The sequence below is a fragment of the Mercenaria mercenaria genome, chromosome 14 (assembly GCF_021730395.1).
Source record: "Mercenaria mercenaria strain notata chromosome 14, MADL_Memer_1, whole genome shotgun sequence".
In the NCBI taxonomy this organism is placed as follows: Eukaryota; Metazoa; Mollusca; class Bivalvia; order Venerida; family Veneridae; genus Mercenaria; species Mercenaria mercenaria.
Genome location: NC_069374.1, coordinates 30717594 through 30742485, shown reverse-complemented (window position 1 = coordinate 30742485; position 24892 = coordinate 30717594). Strand labels below are relative to the sequence as shown.

The window sequence follows — 24892 nt, the reverse complement described above, 5'->3', positions numbered from 1 at the left end:
TCTTCCCTGAAGCCTTCACAGGGCAGGAGCTTTCCTAAGGGAACTTCTGTCGGTCCAGAGGGGAATATTCCAGTTTGTTTAACCCTGACATAATACTGAGTGGGGTCATTGCTTTTAAATATGCTTTGCAAGCTATCTGACACATGTCAAAACGCGTTATAGTTTTGCCAATATGTGTACTCATATAAATTGCCATTCAATATAGTACTGAGACTTAAACGGACCAAAGATGGAAACGTCCAGTGGCTGATGGAGATGCGAAGTTTGTGCGGGCAAAACAAATAATACAATGTTATGTTCCTTGGCCCATGTAATCAATGTTTGGTTAATATTGGGACCGTGACCATCAAATATCAGAAGGACATGCTCACTAGCTGATGTCTGACTTCTCACATGAGATTAGAAGTGGTCTTGTACATAATTCCTGAAAATATTAGAGTTTGACTTCCAGTTTCCGACATTTCACATTTTGCACCAGGGGTTGCTCCTTTCATCAGGTCTGGATTATAATGTTTGCCTTTAAATACAAAGAAAGGTGGGAGAGAATTTCCAATGGCATTTGAACATCCAATTAATGTAGTTGTGGTAGATCTTGGTGAGGTAATGGCCTGGGGTTTACTGTTGATCGGTGCAATAACATTTGGTGGTCGGTGTTCAGGCTGCAACCCAGTTTCATCAGCATTGCAAATATTTTGAGGCTTATCATGGAGTTCATATTTGTCATATACTTGCTTAAGGTTTGTATAATAATTCGGCAGTACTTCACGTGTAGTGGAACGGACTCTATTACTGTCTAGCTTTTGTGGCTTCTAAGAAGCAAGTCTATGCCCCCATCTTTTCTTGAACGCACATAACCAATAGTTGCTGATTGGCTTACTGTTACTCTTTTTGCCGAGATCTATGCCAGTTCACTGGCAGTATGCTGGAGCTAAACATTAGTGATACCATAACCCAGCTCAGCCATTGTTTCAATATGTCCTACCAAGGTAAGGTCTTCGTCATAAGTAAATACTGTCTCTTTACCTTGTTTGAAGCTTAAAGGATTTACTATACCCTTAACCCTGTCTCATAAAGTCTGTTTAGGAACGCCATATTGCAATGCTGCCCGCTGCACAGGTACCCACTTCTCTCCCACAGCATCATAGGCCTTCAGCATGCTCTCAGCAGCATATGTTCTGAATTTCTTTTCACTCGTTTTTGGCTTTGTCTAAAAACACAACAACATTCAACCTCTGATTGGCTAATATTGAGCATTGTAAGACTATACATGTAGATTATACTAGAAAGGTCTAAGCATGGGCAAGAGAAAAGGGCAAATTAAGAAGAAACTCTAATATTGTAATAATAATATTTTTTATTCATTATCATAAACATCACATGCAATCACCTTTAGACAGCTGCAGCACACATGCAACAAACCATTGCTAATTGGAATTTAATTGGACGTGGGACTTAATGTAACCTAATTTTTTACAATAACTATAGCTGCAGGTAGACAACTCTGGGCGAAGCTAAAGTCACGTGACCTGCATCATGGCTGCTGCATGCAATTTTGACAAAATATCGCAAATTTACGAGTGCAAATGTAGAAATGTAAGTGTTTTTCGGGAAAATGCTTGTTTGAATTCGTGCAATACTACATCTTTTTAATTAAACAAGCTATACATACCTGTTTATTGCGCATTTTCGGATGTTCGCAAATCTTTGTTTACTTTTCCGAGAACATTGCATGGACTTTGAACACGCGCGACAGCGGCACGAGTGTATTTTCGAGAGCCACGGAATGAACGAGAAACCACGGAATATCGAAAATAGGGTAGAATAATGTAAAATCAATTAGCACACTGGCCTTACAAAAAAAGTTAATCAAGCATATTTACTATGCTCGCTGTATTAGGGACAATGCTACAACATTCAATATCACTGTCCTCTTCATTTGTTACTATAATTAACAGTCGCGATAAAAATGTATGTAGTGCCCTCACAGTGCTTGTATAATTTACCTTTAAACACATTTAGGACATTAATAAGTTAAATCATATTGACTTAAATACATGAATTAACGACACCATCAACACATGGTTTAACATAACTGACGGCGCATGGATTATGAATTCAATCCGCGATACTGCCGCAAATGGGTTAAACAGGTTGATCACCATAATCATTTGAAAGATGATATGAGAACCGAATGCACATTCCCAGGTTTTATATTTTCTTTACCATACCAATGATGTTGCAATCTATGCCAGAGAGAACCGACTAGTAATGCTTTCAAAGTCACCTGCCTTTAATGAAAACATTTCATATATATTACCATGTACAGATCCATACATACATCGGGCCTATTGACCGAGTGGTTAAGGTCACCGGCTTTGATTTTGGTCACTGACTTCAAATCATTTGCCCCTCACCGATGTAGGTACGAGCCTCACTCGGGGCGTTGAATTGTTCATGTGAGGAAGCCATCCAGCTGGTTTATGGAAGGTCGGTGTTTCTACCCAGTTGCTCGCCCATGATGAAATAATCCACGAAGGTGCACCTGGGGTCTTCCTCCACCAACATTAAAGCTGAAAAGTCGCCATATGACCAGTAATTGTGTCGGTGCGACGTTAAACCCAACAAAACAAAGCAAAAATCCATACATACATTATGGTTTGTTTTCGGTATGGCCTGGGGAGGCGTTATTGGAACGCATTTTTATGCCCCCCTTCAAAGAAAGAGGGGTATATTGTTTTGCAGATGTCGGCCTGTCTGTCGGTCGGTCTGTATGTAGACCAATCCGTTTCCGGATGAAAACTCAAAAACGCTTGTGCCTAGGATCATGAAAGTTGATAGAAAGGTTGGTCATGACCTGCAGATGACCCCTATTGATTTTGAGATCTGTAGATCAAAGGTCAAGGTCACAGTGACCCTGAACAGTTAAACGGTTTCCGGATGATAACTCATGGACGCTTGGGCCTAGGATCATGAAAGTTGATAGGGAGGTTGGTCATGACCAGTAGATGACTCCTTTTGATTTTGAGGTCAGTATGTCAAAGTTCAAGGTCACAGTGACCCGGAACAGTTAAACGGTTTCCGGATGATAACTCATTGCTTGGGCTTAGGATCGTGAAAGTTGATAGAGAGGTTGACCAGCAGATGACCCCTGTTGATTTTGAGGTCAGTAGGTCAAAGGTCAATGTCAAAGTGACCAGGAACAGTAAAACGGTTTCTGGGCGATAACTCAAGAACGCTTGGGCCCGGGATCAGGAAAATTGATAGGGAGATTGATCATGACCAGCAGATGATCCCTATTGATTTTGAGGTCATTTGGTCAAAGTTCAAGGTCATATTGGCCAGGAACAGTTAAACGGTTTCTGGACGATAACTTGAGAACGCTTAGGCCAAGGGTCATGAAAGATGATAAAGAGGTTCATCATGACCAGCAGATGACTTCTGTTGATTTTAAGGTCAGTAGGTCAAAGGTCAAGGTCACAGTGACCCGGAACATTTAAACCGTTTCCAGACAATAACTTGAGAACACTTGGGCTTAGGATCATGAAACTTGATAGGGAGGTTTGTCATGACCTGTAGATGGCCTCTATAGATTTTGAGGTCTGTCAGCTAAAGGTCATGGTCACACTGACCCGGAACAGTTAAACCCTTTCCGGACGATACCTTGAGAACGCTTGGGCCTAGAATCACTAAACTTAATAGGGAGGTTGATCATGACCAGCAGATGACCCCTGTTGATTTTGAGGTCAATAGGTCAAAGGTCAATGTCACATTGAACCAGAACAGTAGATTTTTTGTTTACAGTGAGCAAATAATTTCTGTTCCTTGTGCAATTACTGAATGCATCAAGGGGGGCATTTTGTGTTCGACGAGCTCTTGTTTCTTATCGGATTTTTGTTCTTGTTTCTATCTAATCACAGCAAATACAAACGACATGGGTAACTCATCAGAGGCCCATATACCAAACTATTATGCGTCATTTCGATTTCGATCCTGTAAACTTTGGAGAAGTTTAAAAAGCTATAATGCAAAGATTTTTTGCACAACTAAGCCGATTGCTTTTTTATTTTTTTCAAGCCTGCGTGACATTGAACTATTTACAGCAAGGGTGCGGGGGTTTCAAGATTATATCAAACGCTTATTCTTAAAATCATAGATTCAATGCCAACTGGAATCAGGAGCGCATTTTCTAGTAACATTCTCAAATAAAAATGCGACCGAGTATTGCAGTGACAATACAGAGGTCTCCTACCGGTGATAAAAAATTATTTTACTTGACCTTCAATAGTGACATTGATCTTTGACCGACAACCATGGGTCATGTGCGCGAAACATAGACTAATCAAAGGGAACATTTCTGTAGTACTAAATGCAATTTTTAAGTAATGGAGCTGACACGAAATTTTAATTGACCTTAAACGGGGCCTTGACCTTTAACCGACAAGCATAGATCATGCGTTGACACATTGTCTCATAATGGGGAACATTTTTGTTTAGCACTCAGATAATCCATCTATGCATATAAAAGTTATGGAGCAGAAGCAATTTCTAATTGACCTTAAATAGTGGCATTGACCTTTGACCTACAAGCATAAGTCATGTACATGATTAATTCACATATTGGCTTCTATACACATACATTTGAGATTCTAGCTTGAATACAGTTTAAGTAATCGAAGAATCAAGATTTGCGGACGGACAGACGGATGAAATTTCCTACATATGGGTATTTGTGTGGCTAACTCTTTTTGTTCTCTCTATTGTTCTTTTAGCCATGTAAAAGAAAAAAGCCATAAAAAGCTTTCGGAATAAATTACATCAAAGAATCAGTACAGTTACCTATTGTTCCTATAACCACCTAAGTATGCAAATATAAGCTCGGACAAACGGACAGACGGAGGGCATTTCTATAGTCTCCTCCGGTGTTCCACCGGTAGGGTACTTTTAAGTACGTTCAAATGTCATCGGAAAAAAATATAATGCTCACATAACACGTTAAAGCTCACTGGCGCTAATCTCCGCCTAGTGATATGGATAGATATACAAGCGCATATTCCGTTAGTTCCACGAGAAGCAGTCCATATAAATGTACTTGTAGTATTTTTGGCTACCATATTAAAGCTTATGTTGCGGCACCACCAATTTATATGTGTAACATATGCTGTAGGATTGCCTCCAGACAAACGGCATGGCATCGAAATCACATTGTTCTCAATCACTTGAATTTTTCCTCCGTTTTTATATCCCAGTAATGTCGGTCCAACGGGAGCATCCAAAGAAATTTAATATATCTTAATTTGTTTTATGCTGGGACATTTACGTGACAAAAGATATTTTAATAAAAGGTGAAAAATCTGGTATATACAAGATTTGTTTCCTGTCATTATCTTACAAAGAACGATGTTTCTAAATATTTCAGTGATCAGAAATATACAACGTAAAAATTGTCAGAATGGTTGTCATCGTGTAATCTAGGTCTACGTCAAAACTTGTTTAACTGAGGTGTTAAACTAATTAACCGGGTCAGAACATGAGATACCACTGTTCAGAATCCAGAGACGATATTTTCTACTAGATCTTTATCAGAATCTTTGTCTCTAGAATATAATGACCAAGAGTAAAATTGGGTTACTAGGTCATCTGGACAAATTATAGGAAAACCTGGTCAACATTCTATATAAGATATTTTCTCCCGCGATCACCACCCCTCCTACAACCCCATCATGCAAGCTGTGAAACTCAAGTGAGCGATTTAAGGCCATCATGATCCTCTAGTCTTAAAAACGAAACATATCTCGCATAGTTGACAAAAATCTCTCAATACATCTAAAAGGGGTGTAAGCTTATAAATATGTAATCATGTAGCTTTTCAAAGTTTACCAAATTTTACGGATTTTATATTATCTTTAACTTGTAGAAAACGAACTTATTAAGTAAAGATAGTTTCCTCACAATTCGGTCTAATTTTAATTCCATTATAAAGTACAATATAAAGCGTTGAATAAAACTTCGCCTGTTTAATCAAATTGACGAAACAACAAAACGCGGATTGCAAAACTTACATAACACGTTAAGATTTAGTCGCTTCGAAGTAACAGTAACAGTTTGCATGTTACTCGCACTACAATGTATCATCCATCCATTGAACGTCCTGTTGAAAGTAAATACCATTTCATATTTCCATCTGTTTGGTATGAAGTTCCCAACATGCAGCGTAATTGAGTTATCATTCATGCAAAGAAAGCAACTGACGTTTGGTGATGGACGACTGAACGACACGTTGTATTTGAGAGTAGTTTGGTGCTTCTCTATCACACTTACTGTATTGCTCTTATCTTCGTTTAGTTCAATAATTCTAATATACTTAACAGGAACTGAAACGATGCAAATAAATATGCTGTGAAAGAGATCAACAACAACACCAATAGGACAAATTAGCCTTCAATACGTTTATTATATAGACACTGTTGCAGAGTTATTGTACAAAAGCGTGGAAGGGACTTCTTTGTTCTTACTTTTCATTTCAAACATCTTCCAACATTTTATATCTAGCTTCGTAATTTGTTATGTCGATAAAACTGTTGGTAATTTACATTAGTTTGTGTTGTGCATTCGCGAGATTGGCTGTCCAATCAATAGTTCGTCAAGTGCATTTTCCAACATATTCGGTACAAATAATAATTTTCTTGTAGAAAATGCAGTTTTTTTTTGTTTTTTTTGATGTTGTTTTTTTTAATCCGCCCGGTTAGCTCAGTAGGGAGAGCGTCGGTCTACAGATCGCGGGGTCGCGAGTTCGATCCCAAGGCGGGGCGTATGTTCTCCATGACGATTTGATAAAATACATTGTGTCTGAAATCATTCGTCCTCCACCTCTGATAATTCATGAAGGGAAGTTGGCAATTACTTGCTGAAAACAGGTAAGTACTGGTATAGAATCCAGGAACACTGGTTAGGTTAACTGCCCGCCGTTACATGACTGAAATACTGTTGAAAAACGGCGTTAACCCCAAAACAAACAAAACAGTTTTTATGTATATTTACTAATTTGGCTAGATACTCGATTAGGAACGTCATCCTAACAGCCGTCAAGGCTCGGTGCAGTGTCATAAACTTATTGTATGAATAAATCGGATAACGAATTGTTTCGCACAAGACGAACTGTCATCTCTGCATGACAAATTGATAAGTGAACATAACAAATCGTTATTTTAACAGATTAAACTGGAAACTTCACAAAATAAACAAGAAAACGTACAGCGGTCGTATCCACATAACAAATTAAAATATACGAATTACCGAATTAAATTAAATTTACAATTATAAGACAGTAACCAATTATTCTAACTACCTGGCATGGGAGAGTCGCATATAAAATATGAATGAAAGTCAATCTTTCTTACATTTTTGCCTCTGGTATTGTCCTCTGTACTTATGGTTGTATATAAATGATAAAATGTGTAAATCGACCAAAGCTGAAACTCCGCTTTTAAACTGATCGATGCATTTCATCGCGAACGATTTTTATCAATAACATTATTACTAAACACGGTGTATACGCATATCGGACCCCTCTCTGTGGATAATGAGAACACGGACCCCTTTCTGTTCTTTCACAGGACACTCTGTGGTAAATAATGAACTCCAACGTCAGGGAGCTCAGAAAATCAAACTTTTCGTCCTGAACATAGGTTTGTGCATAAAAACTTATGACGTAGCTATATAGCATTGCCTTTTTATTGTTACATTTGTGATATCAGTTGACACAAGTCCAAACGAAGATGGAATGTAGCCGGAGGTACTTGCTTGGATGAACATAGTGCGGTGTTATGAAATTTGAATACGACTTTCCTTGAATATAGCAAGTATCTAATACCTTAGATGTGAAGCCGTTGATCCCATCTTATTTGTAAATACACAATATGTGGTTATTTTCGTCATATTTCCTAAAACAAAAAAAAACGCTCTACTTCCGATTTCGTTTAAGCACGGGATCCCTTTCAGTTGGCTCAATTTTGCCTTACAGGATCCCTCTTGAGTCTCTGCACACGGCACGGGAGCCCTCTCGGACACAATTAATTTTCTTATCGGCACCGGCGCCCTCTCCATTTAACTTCAGTGTTAGAGTTATGAGATTGTGTTCGTATTTAAAAGCACCACAATAATTATAGGTTATTAGCTATGCACGAGTTTTGCAGCGGAAATAGACTGTACGACTTAAGGAGCGCAATATTCTTCCCCGGAAGAACGAGTGCATATTTACCGATGCAAAGATGATAACCTTTTTCTACATACGCATACAATATAATGTAACTACTATAAATTTGTTCAATAGTCTGAATAAGACTGACAATACTGAACTAAATAAAAATGTTAATGCCACGACACAAATTCAATTACGTCAGGCATCCGATATGAAAATCAGGCGTCAATGTATGGGAAAATATCGATGTTTCCGGTACAGACTTGTGTGCCCGGGAGGACAGGGGTTTGTTATGGTACAGATGTGTCGCTGAATGCCCCCTATTCAGATTAGGCATGCATGAATGGCCCCTCTTTGTATCAAATCAAATTATACAAATTCGCGTTATAGTTAAATTTGATAATAAAATTTAAATATGAATGTTATGTGAAATTGCTGATTTATTTTCAATTTAAAAGCATATTAAGGGAAGTAAAACACCATGATTCATTTCCCTTAGAAACAGATGTTGTTTTCAATAAGAATACCATCCCAAAATTCTAACACTGAAGTTAAGGGTGCCCGTGCCGATAGAAAATTTTGTCAAAGAGGGTTCCCGTGCCGTGTGCAGAGAGTCAAGTGGGATCCTGTGAGGCAAAATTGCACCGACTGAGAGGGATTCCATGCATTAACAAAATCAAAAGTAGGGCGTTTTTAAAGAAACATGACGAATATAACCACAAAAAGTGTATTTACAAGTAAGATGGGATCAACGACTTCACATCTAATGTACTAGATATTTGCTATATTCAAGTAGAATCGTATTTAAGTTTCATAAACATCGCACGATGTTCATCCAAGCAAGTACCCTCCGTCTACATTCCATCTTCGTTTGGACTTGTGTCAACTGATAAAACATCAGTAACGATAAAAAAGCAATGGTGTATAGCTACGTGGTTCATATGATTTTTTATGCACAAAAATGTGTTCAGGACAAAAATTTAGAAATTCCGAGCTCACTGATGTTGGAGTTCATTGTTTACCACAAAGAGTGTCCTGTGCGCGAACAGAGAGGGATTCGTTTTCTCATTTTTCACAGACAGGGATCCGATATGCATATACATCGTGAAAAAAAATGTAGTATTTTTGTAGTGATAGCATACGTCAGCGATTCACGTACAGCGGAGTAATTCTTAGTCTACTACTAATTGGAAACCAGCTTCGGAGACTGTAGGATTGCGCTTTCCCGTCCGCCCGTCTGTCCGTCGTCATTCCGTCATTCCGTCCGTTCTTCTGTCCGTCCGCAATTTTGTGTCCCGTCCATAACAGTCATTCCTCAACGGATTTAGATATTTCTTGGCACTAATTTTCCTCATGTGTCATGCGCAAACCAGAACCGCTAGCTTCAAGGTCAAGGTCACACTTGGAGGTCAAAGTTCAAATTTTGTCTTGTCAAGTTGACCATCCACTAAGGGATTTGAATATTACTTAGCCCATAAACCCCAGAATATGGCGATATGTCATGCAAAACGTCCAGATCCCTAGCTTAAATGCCAATGTAACTTTTAACATGACATGAACAGGGTCCGTTTCCTGTCCGGTCAAAAACTCGACATTAATGTTCCTCATAAACAGAAGACGTGTCATGCACAAACCCAGAGCCCTAGTTCAAAGGTCAATGTCACACTTAGAAATCAAAGGTCAATAGTTCTTTTTTTTCATACCACTGTCATGCAAAACAAGATTTAAGTAATAGCTAGCACAAATATTCCCCTATATAAAACAAAGTTTCATCGGGCAAAACCCAGACCCTTATCTAAATGTCAAGGTCACACCTTGAGGTCAAAGGCCAACAGAGCTTTTCTCCTGTTTGGTACTAAATATACAATCATTAAAGCAATTTTAATATTACTTGGCACAAATGTATCCCATAATAAGACAATGTGTCATGCGCAACACACAAGCCCCTAACGTTAAGGTCAGTGTGACACTTGGAGGTCAAATGTCAATAGTGTTTTTCTCATGTACGGTCAATAACTGTCATTCATTAAGGGATTTTACTAAACTTGACACAATGTGTCTTACGTAAAACTGTTATGATCCCTTATTCAAAGATTAATGTCACAGTCGGAGGTCAAATGTCAGAAGTGTTGTTTTTTTCCTTTCTGGTCAATAACTCTGTCGCACATTAAGGGATTTTAATATTACTTGACACAAAAGTTCCCAATAATCAGACAATAAGTCATGTGCAATACTCAGAACCTCATCTTAAAAGTCAATGTCACACTTGAAAAACAACAGATTTTCCTGTCCAGTCTTTAAAATATTTTAATATAAACTCATGTGTCATATGGACCCAATTAACAATGGTTGGTGCGTTTTCTTCAGAATTAATTCCTCTTAATACGATGATTTCTTACACTTTTCTAACATTCTGCCATTAGCTTCAAAATGGATTGTTATCAAACAATTGAAATAAGATACCTTTTATATTCATAAATGTTATAAGCAATTATCAACTGTAGAATTTTGTATATGCAAATTTTAATCCAAATGTTGTGTTATAACATATTATAAAATATTACATATATATATTGCAATATTGTATATACACCATTGAGAGTTCGGACGCAATGGTCAAAGGGTAACACTGCCTGACTACGAAACTAGGGAGTGAGTTCGAGCCCCCGCTACTCCAAATAAAAATAACTAATATTGGGATAAGAGACCCGTGTATGGAAGCTTCTGGTAGTGGAGCGTCTTCTGTATCTTGTACTATCCTCTCACTAACATTACTAACAGTCTTCTGGAGGAGTCGCCCATATGGGTTGCTAGTGGCGACCATAAATAAACTTATATACAATCATGCATCATTGACAAACATCGGATCATTATTTTATACTGCAGTCACAGCAAATTAGTTGTCTCCCAGTTGGGGACTTTGTATTGCATGTTAATACTTAGTTCAGTTGTTATAGATGTATTTCTAAAGCATTCCGGTATAATACTAATCAATATCTTGTTTCGAAAGTTATATAACCTAACTATATTTTGCAACCCCAGGTATGAAGAAAAGATTTACCTATAACATAAACAGATGCATTGTTACTTTTAACTTGTATCCCATCCTCGAAGCGATATGCACATATCCACGATACGTCATGCATTCGTCTGTCAACATTGTTCAGCTGCAACACAAATGACCCGCCTCCCATACAGTACGTTGTGTACAAGGAGGTATTCGCTAGAAATCCAGCTACTGTGCACTTCGAATTGTTATATATCGTTACCGACTCTGCTAGTCCATTCGAGTTTGTCCAGACTGCAACATCACCTTTCTGTTCATCGTTATAGCATGTCAAATTTATTTTTCCGTTTTCTACAACGTCGGCCGAGCTTGGAAGTAATGTAACGTTTACACAAAAAGCACCTTAAAATATATAATCTTTGTTACAGTAGCAAGCAGTAGCATGAACAAAAATGTTTCATTGAATATAAATTATGCATATGCATTTACTGCAAAAGTCTTTTCCTCCCTCTTGATGACTTTGCATGATAAGATCTATTTAACGTTAAAGAAATGGCTATAAACAATTTTACGAGTCGCAAAATAAAGTTTATGGAGAAGTAATTCGTCTAGGATATTCAAAACGGACCATTTCTTTCTACTATCGTTGATTCCAAAATGTTTAAAATAATTGTGTCAAAGGGTCGTATTGGATTTGCTTATAATATGGCTACCACAATATTTCATGCGAACAAATAATATATTGCTATTGCCTTTTTATTTTCGGCGACGCCGTCTAAATTCCTTTTCGTTACCTATGCCACGTGACTTCAGTTTGCAAATCAAACTACTTGATAACGCATTTTAGATAATTTATCAAAATGGAAGATTTATGCAACACTCTGTCTGATTGGACGAGAGTGTCAATTTCTTTCACTCTGTTGATTGTGCTACGCTGAGTGAAATGTAGACAAAGCGTTTATCCAAAACGACGCTGTTCACAGTTTTAAAGCTAACTTTGGCTCAGTATATTTAGCAAGAATATTGATATATCTCAAAATGATAAGTAAGTTTAATAAATATGATAAAAACCTGTTCAAATACCAACATATATCAAATTAAAGAAAGAGCTAAATACGGTCTGCGTGTCACATGAATAAGGGTGTGATAAGAGTCTTTTATGTAGAGAAGTGCTTTTTAAAAGATTTTCCTTGTTACAATTGTCGTCTGTATATGAAAAGGTTTCTTGCTTTTGTGACTTATTCAGATTGCATATTAAAATGAGTACTTGTTTGCTTTGATATATTTGTTATAAGTTATTTAACTGATTTACTATATATGAATATTTTTCTTTAGTATGGTATGTAAATATTGAACTCAGTTGAAATCTGTTTTATTATATATATGCTATATAATGACTGAATCTCATTACACTGAAATGAAGGTACGCTGCATACAGTTTATCTATGTGATATGACTACGGTCAAACTTTGGTTATGAAACAGAAATATTGAAATAATTACAATTGTATGTTTTGCTTGACCTTCACTTTTTTATAGGTGTGACGTCATTGTCCAAAGATCCATGAATAGCGAATATGCATTTGTTAAAGCGGGATCAGTTGGCCTATTTTAGAAATAAATAAAAATAATAAATAAAAAAATTCTTTAATTGATTTTTCGGCGACGCCGTCTAAATTCCTTTTCGTTACCTATGCCACGTGACTTCAGTTTGCAAATCAAACTACTTGATAACGCATTATAGATAATTTATCAAAATGGAAGATTTATGCAACACTCTGCCTGAATGGACGAGAGTGTCAATTTCTTTCACTCTGTTGATTGTGCTACGCTGAGTGAAATGTAGACAAAGCGTTTATCCAAAACGACGCTGTTCACAGTTTTAAAGCTAACTTTGGCTCAGTATATTTAGCAAGAATATTGATATATCTCAAAATGATAAGTAAGTTTAATAAATATGATAAAAACCTGTTCAAATACCAACATATATCAAATTAAAGAAAGAGCTGAATACGGTCTGCGTATCAAATGAATAAGGGTGTGATAAGAGTCTTTTATGTAGAGAAGTGCTTTTTAAAAGATTTTCCTTGTTACAATTGTCGTCTGTATATGAAAAGGTTTCTTGCTTTTATGACTTATTCAGATTGCATATTAAAATGAGTACTTGTTTATTTAACTGATTTATTATATATGAATATTTTTCTTTAGTATGGTATACAAATATTGAACTCAGTTGAAATCTGTTTCATTATATATATGCTATATAATGACTGAATCTCATTACACTGAAATGAAGGTACGCTGCATACAGTTTATCTATGTGATAAGACTACGGTCAGACTTTGTTTATGAAATAGAAATATTGAAATAATTACAATTGTATGTTTTGCTTGATCTTCACTTTTTTATAGGTGTGACGTCATTGTCCAAAGATTCATGAATAGCGAATATGCAATTTTTAAAGCGGGATCAGTTGGCCTAATTTAAAATAAAATAAAAATAATAAATAAATAAATCCTTTAATTGATTTTTTCTCTTGTATTCTAATCAAACTTGATTTGTAGCATCTTTATTAGGCCCGCAACCAACTTTGTTAAGCTGGGACATTTGACCCATTTTAGGGGCTGCTAGAGCTAAAACTAGAAATGCCTTTATACAGCGTCTCATGAACAGCTTGGTGAATCTTTGTCATACTTGGTCTGGAGCATCATTATAAGGTCCTCTTCCAAATTTTATTTAGAAACTTGGGCCCTATTAGGGACCACTATAGCTAAAAGTAGATATGCCTTTCCTCGCATTAACCACTAAAATGTAATGGATTTTTATCAAACTCGATGTGTAACAATATCGTAAGGTCTCCTGCTATTTTGTTACAAATGGGGATAGGGACCAATTTAGCTAAAAATATAAACACGTTTAATAACCTCTTCTCATGAACCGCTTCATGAATCTTCATCAAACTACTGCTGTAATTATTCGTCTAAGGATAAACGAAACAAAATTGCAACCCTACGAAACCTTTGCGAAAGATTAAAAGAGAACCATTTAAATTGTTGAAGTCCGGTGTTTAGTTTTGCAATTTGAAAAATGTTAGATGAAAGATGAATGTTAGATGAAAAATTCATACACTTCTTTCCTTATTACAATTCGCCGACCATTATTTTGTAAAGATATTTCTTGTTTCTCATGTATTCTAATCAAACTTGATTTGTAGCATCTTTATTAGGCCCGCAGCCATCTTTGTTCAGCTGGGACATTTAACCCATTTTAGGGGCTGCTAGAACTAAAACTAGAAATGCCTTTATACAGCGTCTCATGAACAGCTTGGTGGATCTTTGTCATACTTGGTCTGGAGCATCATTATAAGGTCCTCTTCCAAATTTATTTATATAGGAACTTGGGCCCTATTAGGGACCACTATAGCTAAAAGTAGATATGCCTTTCTTCGCATTAACCACTAAAATGTAATGGATTTTTATCAAACTCGATGTGTAACAATATCGTAAGGTCTCCTGCTATTTTGTTACAAATGGGGATAGGGACCAATTTAGCTAAAAATATAAACACGTTTAATGACCTCTTCTCATGAACCGCTTCATGAATCTTCATCAAACTGCTGCTGTAATTATTCGTCTAAGGATAAACGAAACAAAATTGCAACCCTACGAAACCTTTGCGAAAAATTAAAAGAGAACCATTTAAATTGTTAAAGTGCGGTGCTTAGTTTTGCAATTTGAAAAATGTTAGATGAAAGATGAATGTTAGATGAAAAATTCATAAACTTCTTTCCTTATTACAATTCGCCGACCATCATTTTTAAAGTTATTTCTTGTCTGGCAATTGTTGTCATATTTTTCAATGACTGAATAGCGTAGTTGAAGGCATTATTGGTTCCATTTATTTAATTACCTCCCTGTATGACTCTTACGGTGTATATCCTTGTGCAATATTGAAAGTGGTGTTTTTCTAACCATGTATTTGTGCATCTTCTTTTATTGGGTAACTCCATTATATGTTTTAACATAAAATAAAAATCGGTATAGAACTTTAACAGCAACAAGTATGTGAATTTATCAAAACGTATTTTCATACATAGATCAAATTATGTGGTTCAGGAGACCATGATAAAATGGTAATAGTGTAACAAGTGTGTTTACCACAACGTGTGCTTAATTCTTTTTCATTTTAAAATATATTATCAAAGGAGATGGGGTGATTGTTACAGATGAGATATTTTAGGATGCCTCGCTCTTTTAAAGAAAGAAGATGAAATAAGTTTTTTGTTTATTTTTCTTATTTTTATGGATATTTATTTCAATCAATAAATATCGAGAATAAACAAATACCTCAAGGTATCTTGTACGATCCAATCATACAGATACATAACTATAAGGAAAGTTGTAGGGGTCCGCATGAATTGTTGTGTTAGTTCAATGCTCCAACCACTGATGCTCTTGCGAGCCATGTTTCACTGTAAACCATACATTTGGGTTACATGTGTCAAACCTTATCATTTATAGTTCGACTTCTTTATTGGTGCACTTGATTTATGTACAAGAAATCTAATGTGTTCTTGTGTAAATTGATTACAATTTTTCTATTAGGTGGCAAAAACTTTTGCAGTAAATGCATATCAACAAAAGTAAATAAAAATGAGCTGAATAGGTCAATTAGGTTTCTCAACGTTGGTATACCATGTCGTAGAAATAACTATATTTAGGTAATACTGTGATTATTTTTGTTTTGTTGGGAATCACGTTTTATGGTTTTTGGCCAATATGGCTGTTTTTGGGAGTACAAATTCGTGGGTTTTGACATTTAATATAAAATTATGGGGAAAATACTGCATTGTTGGGATGAACTCAACAATTGAATCAACGAAATAAGTCCCTTTTATTTATTTTTAAGTATTCTATTTATACCATCTATATATATTGCTATTCACTGTCAAGTACTTGTCATTCGGACAGCAGGTCTAAATGCTAAATCGTGAGTCACGTTTTGATGAAATATATATGATTAAAATATTATAATTACCTTTAATTCCACTTGCCAGACAAAGGTATATCAGTACGTGTGAGATCATTCTTCTGGCCCTAAAAATCGACAACTCTTATTAATTGCCAAATAATTCATTGATATTTAGCTCATCAGAACACAGAGTGCTCAAGGTGATCTATGTCATCATCTTGTGTCCGCCGAACGTCGTCCAGCAATAACAAGGTCACTAGGTTAAATCATAGTACTTTACTGTTAATACTACAAAGGTCATATATTCTACATGATCTTCATAAAACTATGACAAAATATGTGTCCATATAAAATCTAGGTCAAGTCTAAAATGGTGGTTACCTGAGGTAAAAACCCTACTAGTTCAGTGGTCAAATCAGAGAAAAGCCTTATCAATACTATTCAGGCCACATTTTCTTTTTTACCATTATCTGTCAAAAGTTTTCTATGAAAATTTGGATAAGTTTATAACTGGGTTGCCTGGAATCAAAATCTATGTCACCAGTTTAAATCATTGAGAAAAAAAATCTTATTAACATTCTAGAAGCCTTATTTTCTACATGATCTTTATTAAATAATGTCGTTTTTTCTTATGAAATCTAGATCTAGTTCAAAACAAAATTATTCCATGTCAAAAGTAGGTCACAAGGTTAAATCACAGAAAACCCTTGTTAACACCCTAGATACAACAATGTTCTACATGATCATCATATATCTGTGTTTATATGCTTGTACGCTTAAATCTGGACCAACTTCGAAACTGTGTTACTGAGGTCTGAAACTATGCTAATAGGTCAAATCACAGAATAACCTTGTTTACACACTAGAGGCCACACTTTCTATTTGAACTATGTCATAATGTTTGTCTCCATATTCAAGGATGGGTCACATGATGTCTTAAACTAGGTCAGTGTGTCAAGTCATCGTTAAACATTGTGAACACTCTAGACACTCTGTAGATGCCACACTTTCTACTTGATCAACATACATAAACATTTGTCAGAATGTTTGCCTGTGAGATATCTCGGTAAGGTTCAAAACTTCACTACCTTTATTATCTGAAGAAAGACTAGGTCACTAGTCCAAACCATGCCATATTCTCCAACTGAGCATTGTATATTTGTTTGTAAAAATGGTTGACTCTGTCAAGTTTAAAACCTTGGTACCTGAGGTCAAAAACTATGTTACTAGATTAAATCATAAAATCATCTTTCTTTACACTTTAGTGGACACAATGTCTACTTCATCTTTACAACACTTTCTCGGAATGTTTGTCTCAGTTTAATCTAGGTCAGATCTGAAACTCAGATATACAAGATCAATTCTATGTCACTTTATCAAATGATAGAAAATAATTGTTAACACTATGGTCTTATAGAAATTCCGGAACTACTGCTTGCAATCGCCTTTGTTAATTATTTACATCCAAAATTTTGACTTTTGACGTATATTATACTATACTTTCAAATGAGGTTTCGGTACCCCATGAAAAAAAAAAAAAAAAACAGTGATAAAATAAAAATTTGAAAATGGAATTTAAATATGAAGATTGTTTTTTGCGTAGTCTGGCATCATAAATAAAAGGCTAAATCTTTATGTACTCTTTTATTACGTAAATTAATGTCCTTGATGTACAGCTGTAAACGTCGCCATTGCACTAACAACTACTGCGTTTACATGAATATCAAATTAGCTTATCTATTTGTTTACAAATTATAGCGTCAATTATTCATCCCGCCATCAACACCACCGAATAGAACAAATAGCACTAACGGCACTAACAAGTGTTCGGGAAAATTAGCCAACTGATCAACTGGTCATTAGATAACTTATTAAAATCGTTACCCTAAATACAATGGTAAAATTCAACAACGACACGTGAATATTTATCTTTTATCAACGTTTCGGCGCTTACGCCTTCATCAGGATAAATACATAATAAAACAACGGACGTGACGTCATGAAGTAAACGTTACGTTGAATGGCGGAAAAACGTATACTGTTTTTTTTTAAAATATTACATAAATTAGTGTTAATAATAAATAGCAAGTTTAGTACATTACGGATATAAGAATACAGGATTTCCTATAGCAGTATATATAAAAACCATAAATAGGAAAAAACGCAATAGTACTAAACAAACACATATACATGTAAAATTCATTACACATTAAACAATGTTTTTGAATTAAGTCCATCAGGATTGAGTGTTTTTAACTTATGAATCCAGAATGTTTCCTTGCATAACCGGTTAATTTGATTATTTACCACATCAATAGGCATAAATGTCACTACCCATTTTTTTTTTACCCTAAATACACAAATACAGGATACACCATGCACAATTGGTCAAAGGGATTCCGCATGTACATGTGGTAAGTCCAAACCCAAGCTTGGGCAATAATAGGAAAGCGTACGCCACCACCTAGAGGCATGCCGTAGTACGAATCTTGGCCATTCTTGAAAACTGTCTGAGATATATTAACCTTGTACACTAAGTCTAGTTTATCACTCTTAAAAAAGTAGATGGTTCCAGAACCATCACTTCTACTTTGTATGGATCATGATCAGTTAAATACTTATAAAATTTGTAGGTCGTAGGACTATGTTCATGAATACTGTAAGACTGGAAAATATGTATTACTACGTTCACCTGCTTTTCCTATCAGGTAAGTAATGAAGCTGCAAACGAAAAAAAAACATCTGTTTCACATTCAATTAGAATTAGATCCCTCTTGATACTACTTAAAAAAATTTTTTTTTATTTATATATAATTTTTTTGTTTTTGGTTGACATTTCGTTTTGGTCCTCCTTTTTTAAATTCTATAAAGGCCTTAAATCTTTATACACTTCACTTGTGTAAGACTCTCAAATTATGCGTAAAAAAATTGTTTGTTTCCGGTATCCCGACCTACCCTAAATTTTTGGCCCGACCCTAAATGTTTTTTTGGCCTTAGAGAATAATTTTTTCAGCTTTTTGGTATAAAGTTGCCAAACTGCACTTTTTATGCTTTAAACATAGTCAGTGATGTTAGAAATCCACTTCCTGATACTCTAAAGGCATAACCCCCTTATCTGTATTCATTTTTTGACACAAAATTAATTTCCGAAAAGTCTCCCTTAATAAAAAATTTTCCAAAAAAAATTGTTTTGAGCATGTTACCGGAAACAAGGAATATTTTTTTAGGCCTAAGCATGTTAACCGTAATCAAGAGCAATATCTCTATCATCTAAAACACTTAAGATGAGCGTTGTGACCCGTAAGAGGTGCGCGTTTTATCTTCCAATATTATTTATTTTAGATAGTGTAATACCTGTGTATCCAATTGATTACAAGTGTTTTGTTTCCCTTATTGATATTATTTAGAATAAATTGCAATAACTCAGTTGTGTAAACCGGTGATCAATGTCTACAAAAAGTCTTGTTCCAAAATATATTTGCTTGTTTTGCTATCAGCCATCATTACTGAGGAAGATCAAATTAAGATCTAAAAGAAGATCCTATAAAAGCATGAATGGCAACGAAAAAATGAAACAGCAGACTCTGCTATACTGAGTCTGTTCATTAGAGGAAATGAAATATGCAACATTCTTTCACTACCCATAGAACCGCTTAAAATACTTAAAAGATTCTACGACCTCACAAGACCAGGAAATATAACAACACTGAGTTCATGTTCCACGCGACGTTTTACATCGGCCACACCGCAGACTGCCTCAAGATATCGATAAACTCAAGAATAAAAATTTTCATTCCTAGTAATACAAATTTTCAGCCTGTGGTATTATTATATTTTTTTAGTCAAATCTTCATACTTAGTCCGAATACATCACTTGATAATACCAGTTTGAAAGTCCGAAGTGTATATTTATTTCAGGTAAGAAATTCGTTAATATTTATAAATAATTTGCGATAACTTGAAAAGCCCCATGTATGGATATTTTACATCTGGTTCGCCAAAGAACCAGGGGAGTTTCTGGAACTGGAGCGTTTTGGGTATCCTGCAATATCTTCATCAGCCTTCTAGAGGAGTTGCCCATATGGAGTTTGGGCGGTGGCAATAAATAAGCTTACAAACATTACAAATTAGAGATATTTAGGACATCCAAGCTAATGAAATCATAACCCAATTAATTATAAATGATTTGCCCGTGGTTATAGTGATTTTACCGACTGATATAGGATAAAGCAAGTGTACAATTTTGAGGTCCTGCATGATAATCTTACACTTGTACTTTTGTTGTAAATTCAAAGTAAATACATTTTTGTATGGTATGAAAACATCACAATCCAATTTCTGCTACTAAAACTGTATATAGTGTTATTTACATGTCATTCCCCAGTTTGCTTCATAATTTTTTTTTCTATATTGATGACATATTGGTTATTATAAAGTCTGTGCTAGTTTTGAGACACCATGTATGTCAATAATTATTTGTAAACTATGGTTTTCTAGAAAGTTCAATCAGCTGTGTGTAACACTATTCTAAAGTCTGTTTTATTCTGGGGTTTTTTCAGGTTATTCTTTTATATTTTTGGTGATACAAAAAAGTGGTTGAACCTTCCATGATGCTATGTATAGGAAGCTGCCTGGTGACAGGGCAGAGCCTAAGCAAGATCTGATTGAAAAACTTTCCTGTATTTCTTAATAACAAAATATTATCAGTTTGGACATTTAACATTTGAAGGATTTACATTAACTTTGCGGAGTTGAAATCTTTAAAGGGAGGATTTATATTCCTTGGATATACTAAATACTTTTTAATTGTGTATGAAATATTTGGAATTAATACTGATTGGAATTAAATTTGACCAGGACAGTATTTGGATTATTCTTGCATATTATAATTGGACTTTATGATTAGTTAACATTCCAAGGAATTTGAGTTGTTATATTTAAAGATAAAATTTGTTAATGTTAATAGTTTCTGGTTCGTTTTCAAGTTAAAAGCAATTGTTGCTTCTAGACGTAAAAATAGTCATATCACTTTGGTTGCATATTTCTCTCATTACAACTGACCCTGCAACAAACTTTTCTAACTTAAAATATTTATGGCGGAAAACGTTTTATTTTCTATGCGGACTTCGAAAAACTGATTTGATAGAACTGTGTACTATTGTACATAAGCTGAATTGATATCTTTCTCTGATTGCTTATTAACAAGTTTTCTGAATCATTATTGATATATTCTTTAATGCAGGTATTATATGGCGGTTTTACTTTCTTTGTTTTATTTTGACTTAATTCATTTTAGAGAATATCCTTTTTGCTTGATTATCACTATCACACCGTGTCCAACGTCTACGTCGCATTTACGGTGGGTACGCTAAATACATGGTTTATTGTACGTTCCATTACCGGCATTTCTGCATGGTGAGGTAAGAAAAACTACTTATATTTATTGAAGTTCAACGTGTTTTAAGAAGCGATCCGGTACGAGCTGCAAATCATTCACGCCTCCGATGGTAATGTGATTTTGAGTGGTAATTCTCTAGTTTCTTCAAACACTCGAGTTAACTGACGTGTGGTGTCGGTTTCCAACGCGAACATTCACTTTCAAGTTCACTTTCTGTCCCTCAAAACCATTCTGTTGACTTTTCATCCGTTTAACGAGAGAATAATATAACAATTTACTCATATAAACATATATCACGGCATACATTGCTGATGTAGGGGCGCTGTATGCCAAAATTAGTATTGTACATCCCATAAACCGGCGCATCTGCAGAAATACGTCATATAAAAAGGTCATTCTCTTTAGCCATTCAGTCAGTAGTTACTGATTTTCTTCTTTTGAGAGCCATTTCAATTTGATATTTTTCTACTTCTTGACACATGTTTTGTAACCGTCACTTGATCCTAGATTTAGTAAAATATGTTTGATTACACTCTATATAAAAATACGAGATTGTCGTTACCTGTCTCATTTAAATTCAAATAAACGCTAAATTGCACCAGTTACCGTCATCACAATAACAAAATTCCAGGGAGGATACACAAACCTCACCTCTGCCTACTATAACAAATTCCTAGGTACTTGATTGCAATCAAGTATCACTAAAATAGTTTCTTTTAAGATATAAACTTAGAACATAGAAAATCCTCTACAATGGTTTTCTAATGCTTTTTTTTTTTCCTTAATTTGTCAAAACAAATTTGAAGCGAGATACTTTTTTGATTTTGTATGGTGTTGGTGTTGCGAAAGTCCTTTTTGTGGATTTTAATGGGGAGGTTATACGTTTTTCGTTTCTTGCCTAACCTATCTCAGCAGAACAGAACAGAGCATAATTTAATTTCAGTAACTTATACATATACAGTATCTAGTTACATACATACAAGTTTGTATATAATAATTTCATGTCAGCATACGTAGTTTTTTCTTCATATTTTATCTTCAAATAACAAAAAACATGTGGTAGTCAATACGAGTAAATGTTACATAACGCAATACTTGTTATGTCTGTTATTAAATAATTTAATTCTGTGACTGGTTGTTAACGTTCAAAATGTTAAAAAAGTAAAACATAAAAAAAAGATGTATGCGAATGAAAACAATATATAATCCTTAACTATAAAAGAGAACTGCCTTTATGTATGAAAGATGCGCCGGTTTATGGAATGTGCAACGCTAATTTTGGCATAAAGCGCCCCTACATGTATATCAGCAATTTATGCTGTGATATATATTTATATTAGTAAATTGTTACATTATTCTCTCTTTAAACAGATGATAAGTTAATAGAATTGTTTTAAGGACAGTAAGTGAACTTGAAAGTGAATGTCCGATTTAGAATCAGTTAACTCGAAAGTTTGAAGAAACTAGAGAATTACCAGTCAAAACCACATTACCATGGTAAGCATGAATGATCTGTCGCTCGTACTGAATATATCGCTTCTTTAAACACGTTGAACTTCAATGAAAATAAGTAATTTTTCATACCTCACCATGCAGGACGTTGACAAAATCAACAAGAAATGTCGGTATTGGAACGTACAATAAACCGTGTATTTAGCGTACTCGTCGTAAATGCGACGTATACGTCAGATTATTGTGAGTTATACCTGCATACTCAATTTGATTAATAATTAAAACATAAATAGACAGAAATCACCTGTATTCTACCAAAAAGTAAATTTACCACCTACCTGTCCCATTCCAGTATCAAACTATTTTGCCTTTTATATTCAAACAAATGCCTTACTTTCTTAACGATACAAGATCTAGTATTCAATATCAATAAACCTTATCTCAATAATAAATGCTATCATTATACGTTTAGAAGCCCTAATAGAATACCATCAACCAATTAGATATGGAGATAAAACCGCATACCATTACCTGGCATGTAAAGTATACCACCATGCCGCATATTAAACAGATACTACGCCAAAATCACTGTCAGAGTGTGCTTTTTTCCCCAGTATTTTGTCATCATCTGGTAGAGTGTGTATGGAAAACCATTTTTTGTTGGAATTAAACATATTTGAAGTAGCGATAACTCTGTCCAAGGGCCACACGATTGCTACATTTCAGCACACTTCATGTCTGCACCATTTCGCACAAATAGCAAAATTGTCAAACTATTTTGTACTATTAAAGTAAACAAACTGTTTTATGCTTGTTATCAGTATAATACTTAAGCTTTTTCTGAATGGTCGGTGGTCTAGTGGTTACACGCTTGACTGCCAATCCAGACGTCCGGGTTCGGATCGTGGTCCAAACACTGGAAATTTCTTAGATGTTCTTGAGAACGACTTTTTGATACCGCGGCAATTATAATGTCAACACGTGATGAAAGCTCTTATTCTTACTTGCTTGATGTCTATCATACTAGGACCTTGTATCTGGTCTTTTTATATTTCTCTAGACCAAAAAAAAAGACTAAATTCAGGTTAAAAGAATAAAGTAATTATTATGTTCTAATATTCGGGAAACAAACTTAAAAAGTGAATAATCTTCTACTTATATCGTTGTAAAATACCTCTTATCTGAATGCATGAGGGTAGAATCTCACCCGAGGCGAAGGCCGTGTGGTGACATTCTGTTTCGAGCGTTGACAATATCAGTGTCATACACGCTGCCATATTTTTATTTTATTATACCGGATAGAAGTTGTTTTTTTTTTCTTTCTGACAGTTTCTGCTGTCTGAATCGCCTGTGTACACATAGTGACATAACTACTATACAAGGGAGGCAATCATTTCATGATTTGGTTAAAACATTGAAACAGTTATTTTCCCTTATATGACATTCAAAATATCAGCGCGGTGACATGACCTGACAGTCACTTTCCCTTGGTAGTGTCAAAATGGTCGGACTTGTTTTGATAGACAAAATATCTCTTTCTCTGTTAATGGAATTATATCATTGTAGACAAAAAATGACGTATAATAATCCAAATATCATATCTCAATTTTATCGAGACTAATTTAAAACTGAAACCGCTGTAGTACTGTGACGAAAGGTATAACACATATATGTGAGGCATTTTGTTAAGTACCGACAATATATGCATCAAAATAAAATGATCTTTATTCAAGGCTGTTGCCAAAAGTGTCGACAAACTGCAATATAACTCTTCGAATCTACTCATTTTTCTCATAATAATTCGCATTAAATATGAACAACAATAGTTTAACCTAGCAGACCTTGTTCATCCAGTATTTATCGTTTAA

The 24892-nt window shown here is 35.1% G+C and overlaps 1 protein-coding gene across 1 annotated transcript; it reads right to left on the bottom strand.

The window, feature by feature from the left end:
- Positions 1 to 5999: 5999 nt before the first annotated feature.
- LOC123526740 (uncharacterized) lies at positions 6000 to 23461 on the bottom strand. Its single transcript, XM_045305989.2, has 4 exons — positions 23363 to 23461; positions 16241 to 16299; positions 11259 to 11606; positions 6000 to 6371 (listed from the first exon to the last, which is right to left on the bottom strand). The coding sequence occupies exons 2-4, from the start codon at positions 16287 to 16289 to the stop codon at positions 6019 to 6021; spliced, it is 750 nt and encodes a 249-aa protein (XP_045161924.2). The 5' UTR covers positions 16290 to 16299; positions 23363 to 23461; the 3' UTR covers positions 6000 to 6018.
- Between the last annotated feature and the right edge of the window lie 1431 nt (positions 23462 to 24892).

Bases quoted from the DNA above. Each gene is read 5' to 3' on its own strand.
- LOC123526740 (XM_045305989.2), bottom strand. From the start codon at position 16,289: ATGATCTCACACGTACTGATATACCTTTGTCTGGCAAGTGGAATTAAA. The intron at 11,607-16,240 runs GTAATTATAATA...ATATATTTTAAG, and splicing joins TCTGGCAAGTGGAATTAAAG to GTGCTTTTTGTGTAAACGTT. The intron at 6,372-11,258 runs GTAAATCTTTTC...GCATCGTTTCAG, and splicing joins TGCATCTGTTTATGTTATAG to TTCCTGTTAAGTATATTAGA.